Source organism: Lepidochelys kempii, chromosome 24 (assembly GCF_965140285.1).
Source record: "Lepidochelys kempii isolate rLepKem1 chromosome 24, rLepKem1.hap1, whole genome shotgun sequence".
In the NCBI taxonomy this organism is placed as follows: domain Eukaryota; kingdom Metazoa; phylum Chordata; order Testudines; family Cheloniidae; genus Lepidochelys; species Lepidochelys kempii.
Genome location: NC_136403.1, coordinates 13,114,102 through 13,123,078, shown reverse-complemented (window position 1 = coordinate 13,123,078; position 8,977 = coordinate 13,114,102). Strand labels below are relative to the sequence as shown.

Below are 8,977 nucleotides of genomic sequence, written 5' to 3'. Positions count from 1 at the left end.
AGCTCGTGACCCCCTGAGGGGTCCTTATCTCCAGTTTGAGAACCCCTGACTTACAGACAGAGTGAGAGAAAATGAGTCTGCTCTACAGCCTTAGCTAACAGCCAGGTGGCTTTTAGCTCATGTGTAGAGGCTCCAGGTTCGATCCCACCTGACGACAACTGGGGTCTGTCAGGGTTACACATGTTCTCAGGAGAGCTGAATTTCCAGACTCAGCATTGTCTCCCTCACCTTCCTGACATTACAGTGGGGATGTTTGCGGTCCCAGGGTGTGCTACCCATAGTGGTGTGAGGACCCAGGCACATGGGCTGCGACAAAAACATTTTCATATTGCTTGAAACACTGTGACAGTGTGTCTCAGCCGGGGGAGCCGGGAGGGCCACGTCCCCCCGACTTGTTACCAAAAGAACCATGCCTTGGGGCAGGCGGGTGGGCTGCCCGGGGCACCTGGCACAGCGCAGCCCTGGGCAGTGGGTGCTGAGACATGTTGGCCTGGGAGAGGGGAAATTTTTAAAAAATGCTTGCACCCTATTTTTGCAAACCCAGCAGGTGCCCCTCCCCCATGCCACGGCTTTGCCCCCTGCCACTCTCTGGTCTGAACCTCATCCCTGGGCTGAACCCCCGGGTCCTGTTCCCCCCTGGCCCCTCTCCTGCCCCTGCCTCCAGCTGCTTCACCCCCCCACCCCCCAGACCCTGCCCATCCTCCCCACTCCAAGTAAGGGCAGAGCGAGGGCAGCGGCTTCAGCAGGTGTTACCGAGCATGCTCGGTCCGGACGCGCATGCTCAGTACAAGCCAACCGCCCCGTCTGTCTGGGGGCCTATGGGGTGGGGACTACAATTCCCAGCGTGCCTTGGGGCGGGTGGAAGAGGGAAGATGGCCGAGTATCTGGCCTCCATCTTCGGCACCGAGAAAGACAAGTGAGTGGGGGGAGGGGGGCAAAGGTCAGATGACCAGGACTCCTGGGTTCTCTCCCTAGCTGCGGGGCTGGGAGTCAGGACTCCTGGGTTCTCTCCCTAGCTGGGGGGCGGGGGTGGGAGTCAGGACTCCTGGGTTCTCTCCCTGGCTGGGGGGTTGGGGGGGGCTGGGAGTCAGGACTCCTGGGTTCTCTCCCTGGCTGGGGGGTTGGGGGGGCTGGGAGTCAGGACTCCTGGGTTCTCTCCCTAGCTGGGGGGCGGGGGTGGGAGTCAGGACTCCTGGGTTCTCTCCCTGGCTGGGGGGTTGGGGGGGGCTGGGAGTCAGGACTCCTGGGTTCTCTCCCTGGCTGGGGGGTTGGGGGGGCTGGGAGTCAGGACTCCTGGGTTCTCTCCCTGGGTGGGGGGGCTGGGAGTCAGGACTCCTGGGTTCTCTCCCTGGCTGGGGGGGGGGGGGGGGGGCTGGGAGTCAGGACTCCTGGATTCTCTCCCTGGCTGGGAGGTTGTGGGGGGGGAGTCAGGACTCCTGGGTTCTCTCCCTGGCTGGGGGGTTGGGAGTCAGGACTCCTGGGTCCCAGACACTCTGCGGGTTGCTGGCACCACCAGCCCCTCGCTCACTAAACGTCTCTGGCCCTTTTCCAGGGTTAACTGCTCTTTTTACTTTAAGATCGGGGCTTGTCGGCACGGAGACAGGTGTTCCCGCCTCCACAACAGACCCACCTTCAGCCAGGTGAGCCTGGCAGTGGGGCTCCGGGGCACAGAATCTGGAGGATCAGGAAACCACCACCTCTGGGACGGGGCGGGCAGGGAACAGCCACACATAACGCCACATGGGGACTGCTCACCTGGCGCTGGGACACGGCCATCTTCGGGCGGGGGGCAGCTGGGGAACACAGACACCTCACTGTGTCTCCATCTCCATTTGTAGACCATCGTCCTGCTGAATCTGTATCGGAACCCACAGAACACGGCCCAGTCGGCAGACGGCTCGCACTGTGAGTACCCGATACCCCCTCCTGGCCCAGCTGCATGAGACAAGGTCTGGGGAAGTGTACGGCCTCCCAGCCCTTCCCGTCCCTTAACGCCCTTGTTGGGCCTCCGTCCATGGTCCTGGGCACCGCCTTGCTTGTGAGGAAGCTCGGTGCCTCCTTCTGGAGACGCCCCTCACTCCTGGCGACAGGAGGCACAGGGGGTACCGCATGCAGCTTGCCCATTGTCCGACAGCATAGTGAGTCTGTGTCTCTCTCCTCCAGGTCATGTCAGCGATGTGGAAGTGCAGGAGCATTATGATAATTTCTTTGAGGTAAGTCACTGAAAGCAAGCTAGGAATAGAACCCAGGAGTCCTGGCTCCCCCCTCCCAGCTCTAACCGCTAGACCTCACTCCCCTCCCAGAGCTAGGATAGAACCCAGGAGTCCTGGCTCCCAACTCCCCCCACTCTACAACCAGCAAACTCCACTCCCCTCCCAGAGCTGGGAATAGAAGCCAGAAATCCTGACTCCATCTCACATCAGGCAAGCCATCCTGATGTGGTATCACCTTGCGGCTGTTCCCCAGCTGCCCTGCCCCAGAGGTGGCTGCATCCCAGGGCCAGGCGACCCATCCCTGTGCAGTGTTATGTGCGGCTGTCCCCCAGCTGCCCTGCCCCAGAGGTGGCTGCATCCCAGGGCAGGTGACTCGTCTCTGTGCAGTGTCGCTGGGTATTCGCCCCATGAAGCTCATTCTGTCCCTGTGCCAGGAGGTCTTCACGGAGCTGGAGGAGAAGTATGGGGAGATAGAGGAGATGAACGTTTGTGACAACCTCGGGGACCACCTGGTCGGCAATGTCTATGTCAAGGTAACCGCCAGGCCCTGCCCTGGGGCCAGATCAGGGCCAGCGCCTCCTGGAAGGGAAAGGTCCTGTGCCCCATTCCTCCCACCCTCCCCAAGCCAGCCAGTACCCGCCCTGGGGCCGGATCAGGGCCAGCGCCTCCTGGAAGGGAAAGGCCCTGTGCTTCATTCCTCCCACCCTCCCCAAGCCCTTAGAGGCAGGCCCTTTTGACTCTCGTTCCTCCCCAGTTCCGGCGAGAGGAGGACGCCGAGAGGGCCGTGGGGGAGCTGAACAATCGCTGGTTCAACGGCCAGGCCGTGCGGGCCGAGCTGTCCCCAGTCACCGACTTTCGCGAGTCCTGCTGCCGCCAGTACGAGATGGGGTAAGTGACCGGACACAGGGATGGCACCTCTGGGACTCTGCCCTCGTTAACCCCTCAGGGATCCCCCTTTCTGGCCGGTACCTGCTGGGCGCCCAGGCCCCATAATCCCTCGGAATCACCTCTCCCCAGGAAGGTACCTGCCGGTCACCCCAGCCCTCTAACCCCTCAGGGACCCCCCTCTCCCCAGGCCAGTACCCGCCAGACTCCCTGGTCCTGTTAACCCCTTGGGGACCTCCCCTCCCCAGCAAGTACCCACTGAGCGCCCAGACCCCATTAACCCTTGGCAGTGTTCCCTCTCATTTTTTCCACCCATGTGCGGAATGAATTTTGTGTGACACGTCCCCTCCATGTTGGCGCACCTAACAAAATTCATGTGGTGGGGAGGGGTTGAACCCACATTCAGAGTGTGGGAGAGGGCTCAGGGCGGGGGCAGAGGGTTGGGGGGCTGGGAGTGTGGGCTCTGGGGTGGGGCTGGAGATGAGGAGGGGTTTGGGGTGCAGTGGGGCTCCCTGGGGCTACCGTGGGGAGAGAGGACTCCCCCCATCTCTTTGTCCCCACAGCAGCACCTGGGCTGGCGGGGAGAGGTGCCTTTCCCCCAGCCGCAGCAGGTCCGGGCGGGGCGGGGCACGGCGCCTGTCCCCCAGCCGCGGCAGGTTCGGGGCCGGGGGAGGTCTGGGCCTTGGGGAGAAGCATCTCTCCCTGTCTTAGCCCTAAGCACCTGTGTGGCACTTAATAGGCAGCTGTGTGGCCACGCAGGGAGGGAACTGAGAGCCTTGGGGATTCTTCTCCCCAGGTAGGTACCCACCAGGCGCCCGGGCCCCGTTAACCCTTGGGGATCCCTCTCCTCAGGCAGGTACCCGCCAGATACCCCGGCCCCGTTAACCCTTCAGGGTCAGTGCCCCCTGGGCAGCACCAGCTGCCACAAGGTGCCCCCATCGCCGACCATCACACCCTTGCTCTCTGCCCCCCAGGGAGTGCACACGTGGAGGGTTCTGCAACTTCATGCACCTGCGGCCGATATCTCGAGAGCTGCGCCGGCAGCTCTACGGGCAGAGCCGGCGCCGGCGGTGAGTGGGGGTAGGGGGCCTGGGCTCCTGGGGCGTGACTGGAGGGCAGGGGCAGCTCTGCAGTGTCAGCTGCTGTCCCGGAGCAGGGGGGCACAGGGGTCCTGCGGGGGCAGGGTAGGGAAGTCCCTGGGCTGTACAAATGAGGTTGTGGGGTGCTGGGGCAGAATGGGTAGCAGGGGTCAGGGGTGCTGGGTGAATGATGATGGCAGGAGGAGGTATAGGGGCTGAGGGGCAGTGCCCCCGAGAGGGAGCTCAGGAGGGAAGAGAGGGTGACACAGCACCCCCTGGGGGGCAGGGGGAGCTCTAGGGGCCGGGGGGTGACGCAGCGCCCCCTGGGGTCTGGCCATGGCCATACTGACTTTGTTCTCTCCCCCAGAGCCCCATCCCCCTCGCGCTCCCACGACCGGCCCCGGGGCAAGAAACGCCAGCGCTCACCTGACCATCGCTATGGACGCTTCTGACCCCTCCCCGGGCTCCTTGCCTTCCCTAGCCTCCCCCAGCCACCAGGTCAGCCCCCCGACCTGCCATAGACCCAGCGGAAGTGCGGCAGCTGGAGCCCCCACAGTGGGAGGGTTTGGGGATCCCTAAGGCCCCTCTCTATTTACATTCTGCTAGTCTAACCCTGCATAGCCCATGATTGTATTGGGGGGGCCTGTCCCCAGCTGTGGAGTCGATAGCACCCAGGCATCTGGGGAGCAGTGCTCAGGGAGTGATGGTCTGAACTTTCTCCCTCCACCTGTGTGGGATGTAATGATGAGAGCTGGAATACAGTAGACATGATCCACCCCACTCCTGTCTGCTTCACTCTGGTTGCAGCATGAACTAGGGGTTAGGTCGATTGGCAGCAGGAGGCGCATTGCCATGGGGAGGGGGCAGGGGACCATTAGGGGGTGCTGTGCTGCAGGGAGCGGGGTTGGGGCACTGTGCTGAGGGGTTGGAGGCATGGCAGGGAGCGCTGTGCTGCGGGGAGTGGGGGGCTGTGCCATGGGGTGGGGGGCATGGCAGGAGGCACCATGCGGCAGGGCTGGGGGCTTGGCAGAGGGCACCGTGCCGTGGGATGGGGGGCATAGCAGGAGACGTGCCATGCTGGGGGGCAGGGGGGCCATGCTGCAGGGTGGGGGGCATTGTGCTGCAGGGCGTGGGGTGGGGAGCCTTACGCAGGGCAGGGAGTGCAGGAGGGGAACTGAGTCTTGGTTTGCATTTGTCCTGTTGAGTTCCGTTCCCGAAATGAGCTTCGTCCCTGTAAAATGTGTTGTCTTGCAGCTACGTCCGACCTTCCCGCCGAGCCTGGCGCTTCCCCTGGCTAAGCAGGACGCTGCCCGTCTCCGGGCCTGGCTATTTCCCCAGCTGTCGAGCGGCTCAGCCACGAACAAGCGTCTGCATTTTGACCTTTTTAACGGTGTTAGAAAACCGGGCCAGCTGCTTTTCCTTGGTTCTGCGTCCACGCTTTGTACACCGGAGTCGTGTTACGCTGCCAGGTTACTCCGGGGGATTGTGCGCTACTTCGTGTGCGCACAATTAACGAGTCCTGCAGATCGCCAACATTTTGAGCAGAAAGAAGCTGCTGCAGTTTTCTTGCTTCAGTGCCGCCTTTTTCCCACCAGAGGGCGTTGTGGTGCTAGAACAAAGCTGCAGCTCCCCACCAGTGAGGGCAGAGTAAGAGCCGGCCTTCTGCACAGTGCCTGCCAGGCCAGGCCAGAAGACAGGGGCTATGGGGAGACAGACCGCGTGGGGTGCTGGGGGGTCAGACAGGGGCTCACAAGGGCTAGTGGGGGAGGACAGACTGGGGCAGAGGCTCAATGGGAGTGGAGGCACAGAGCCATAGTGGGGAGGGAGGTGCAGGGCCACATGGTGATGGGGGGGGGCAGAGCTACATAGGGACGGGAGAGGTTGGGTGGGGGCAGAGAGAGACATGGGGAAGGGGTACAGGGACAGATGAGGGGTGCAGGGCCACTTGGGGATGGGGGTAGTGGGTGTCTTGAGTGGTGGTGGAGGGACACATAGGGGTGCAAGAACACATGGGGATGGGGCAGATGTGCCTGACTGAATGGGAGAGGCTCGGGGTCAGCCAGGGTCTGCATGAGGGAATCTCCTGAACAGTCCCGCCCCACCCCACCCCCCAAAAAAACCCCTCCAAGTTCACATGTAGGCTCCTTCCCAGCAATTTACTTCCCTCTCCCTCAGCAACTCCGTTACACCGGATTCCCCCAAGCTTTTGCACCGCTTCTGAGGAGTGCGGGAAATACGGTTCTGTATTGTAGTTTAAATGAATTATTACTCAGAGGTCTGTATTAATATGCCTAGTAAGGAATCTATTTGTCAAAAAACATTTCCTAAATATTTTCTGTTGTCTGTAGGGTTACAAACATACTTGCTGACAAGTATTTTGAAATAAATGACCAAAAATAATTGAAACTGGTGTGATTATATTGTGTTATGCAGAATTTTAAAACGTGTGCAGAATTTTTAATTTTTTGGTGCCGAATTCCCCCAGGAGTAGCAAGGGCAGTTCTGGTAACAAGGCACAAACACAATATTTTCCAAGGGTTTCTTCTTTCTTCAAGAAAACGCCCTTCAATAGGCTGGAGCCAGATGTGAAACAAAACCTTTGGCCTTTAAAACGACCTGCTGCAGTAAGTGTGAACTGCATGTAGTGACTGCGGGGACTGGGCGCTCAATGAGCCAGGTTTGGAGATCTAACAAGGTGGGTAATTATAAACCTTTGCTTTTAGCTAGCACTTCCCAGCAGCGCATCTCCAAACTTGTCACAAAGCTGGCCTGTTACAACACTGGGGTTGGTGTTTAACTGTCACGCTGTCCGAGGTGGCTCCCGCAGATTGTCACAAGCAGAGCAGATACCCCCAGGCTGGTGGTGTGGTCTGTAATTAGATTTCCCTGATCCAGTAACAGATGAGAGCGCCTGGATCGTGGCACCCGTCTCACCATAGAGTCCCAGACAGTCTGTGGGTTCTCCATTCTGTCTCGCCACCCAGACAAGCTGGACTTCGTGATCAATGGTCACTGACACATTCATGTCACGTCTGGTCCCAAGAGACTGCTCACCCCAGATCCATGGGACCCTATATCAGTGGGTTTCAGCCTGTGTCCGCAGATGTCGTGTGGGCCGCAGACTATCCAAACTCCATTCAAACTTTTTTAGGGGTCTGCAGATGGAAAAAAAGGTTGAAAACAACTGGCCTAGATCTTCCCCCAAAGAGGATGTCTATAGTCTATTACAGGATCAGCCATCTATTAATTAGGAATGAGCGAGTTATTTACAAGTTAAAGCAAACCTATGTATGTTGGCAGGGGTCCAGCTCCCTCCTCCCTTACAGTTCCCAGACCCACTTTGCCGAAAAATAGCTGTCCAGAGTCCCGTTTGCAGGCAATTGGATGGGTTTATTGGGGCTAAACAAACAATCTTCTTCCGAAGCCCATCGCACCAGTCGGGCTATCGCTAGACACCGATAGTTTTCCTCTTCCTCTCCCCCAGCTATAGTTCTATAAGCTGCCAGAACCCCCTTCTTCTCCTGACCCCGAGCTTCGCCCGCCGACCTTGGCAAACATACTTCTACTGGTAGTGCCCCTCCCCGCTACCTCCCCTTTCCATACATAGTCGTGTTCTGTTCTGGGGGGTCCTGAGGCTGGGGTCGATAAGACTGCCTCTTTTGTACCTGAGGCGAGGGGTAAAGAGCAGGGATTCTTTTGGTCACGGTCACTATTCTGCAGCCTCTGCGTCTCCTCCTTACACCCTCCCCTGCCCTCCAGCTACTTGGTAACCGTTGCAACCCCTTGCTCCATTAGCCCCTTATCTTCCAGGGTACCAGCTGTGGGGGAAGAAGTGGGGGGCAGCCTGGTGCTTTCACTTACATTCTCTTACTTGTTTATTTAGCCTGTTTAAAGCAAAGCCAGAAGCAAGGTTATTATTGTTTAGTCTCTACCCTATTTACTTTACATTCTCCTAACAACCAACACACTGATGAGTTACCATCTGATCTGAAGAGTGACTGAGGTTGTAGTGATCTGTCTTTTGGGGTGGACCCCCTGGGATCTCTGGCTTCAGTGAGAGCCTCTGGCCCTGTCCGACGTGCCCAGATGGAAATTGTTCCTGTGACTTTCTTTGATTTCCTTCATTCAGCTTCTAAGCCCCCAGCCGAGCTTCCCTGCACAGAGCAGTTCTCCAGTGGGACAATCCTTCGCATTGCAAAACGTTTTCAGAGGTTTAAAGCAAAACTCATGTCTTTCCTTCTCGCCGGGAATACCGACATTGCAAGTGAGATGAACCCAGGCAGCAATTTACGAGCATGTCATAGAGGCTAACCACTAAATCCGTCCTCATTAGACTAATACCTATTCTGGGCAAAACTAGCAAACAGGTGACCTGGTCTGGGCTTCAGCTATGAGTCCGTTAGGTCTTCGCTAATGCCTGCAGCCTGGGCGTGGGCTGGCATCTGGCCTGCCAGCGTCACGAATGTAACTTGGGAATCTGTGAAATTTCCACAAGGCGACTATCTGCACTTTTTGATTCTTACACCCCTGTCGAACTCTGGCCTTGTGGCTTTGCAGAACTTGTAGCTCTCAGTTTCTCCCGACTGCTCTGGATTCACAGAAAGAGGGAAAAGAAGCTTCTGGCTTTTTCAGCTCCCAAGCAGTGGTGCGATTTGGAATGAACTGGGCCCAAAAGACAAAAAATGTGCCCTTTGCACCTGCCCCATAAACTGCATCCCAAATGCTGATGGTAAAAAGCTTTTCTCCCGCACAGGAACTGTAACAGCCACAGGGGGATGGCATGCCCAATGCTGAGATGCA

General features: G+C 58.5%; 1 protein-coding gene across 3 annotated transcripts; it reads left to right on the top strand.

The window, feature by feature from the left end:
* Positions 1-850: 850 nt before the first annotated feature.
* Positions 851-5,993, top strand: U2AF1L4 (U2 small nuclear RNA auxiliary factor 1 like 4). Of its 3 annotated transcripts, XM_078850487.1 has the most exons (9): positions 851-916; positions 1,553-1,640; positions 1,839-1,905; positions 2,164-2,213; positions 2,648-2,746; positions 2,968-3,101; positions 4,073-4,168; positions 4,545-4,675; positions 5,432-5,518. In XM_078850487.1, the coding sequence occupies exons 1-8, from the start codon at positions 873-875 to the stop codon at positions 4,627-4,629; spliced, it is 663 nt and encodes a 220-aa protein (XP_078706613.1). In that variant the 5' UTR covers positions 851-872; the 3' UTR covers positions 4,630-4,675; positions 5,432-5,518. The 3 variants fall into 3 exon arrangements, with proteins under 3 accessions (XP_078706613.1, XP_078706611.1, XP_078706612.1); XM_078850485.1 differs by lacking the exon at positions 4,545-4,675 and having other exon boundaries at positions 5,432-5,992; XM_078850486.1 differs by lacking the exons at positions 2,648-2,746; positions 4,545-4,675 and having other exon boundaries at positions 5,432-5,993.
* The last annotated feature ends 2,984 nt before the right edge of the window (positions 5,994-8,977 follow it).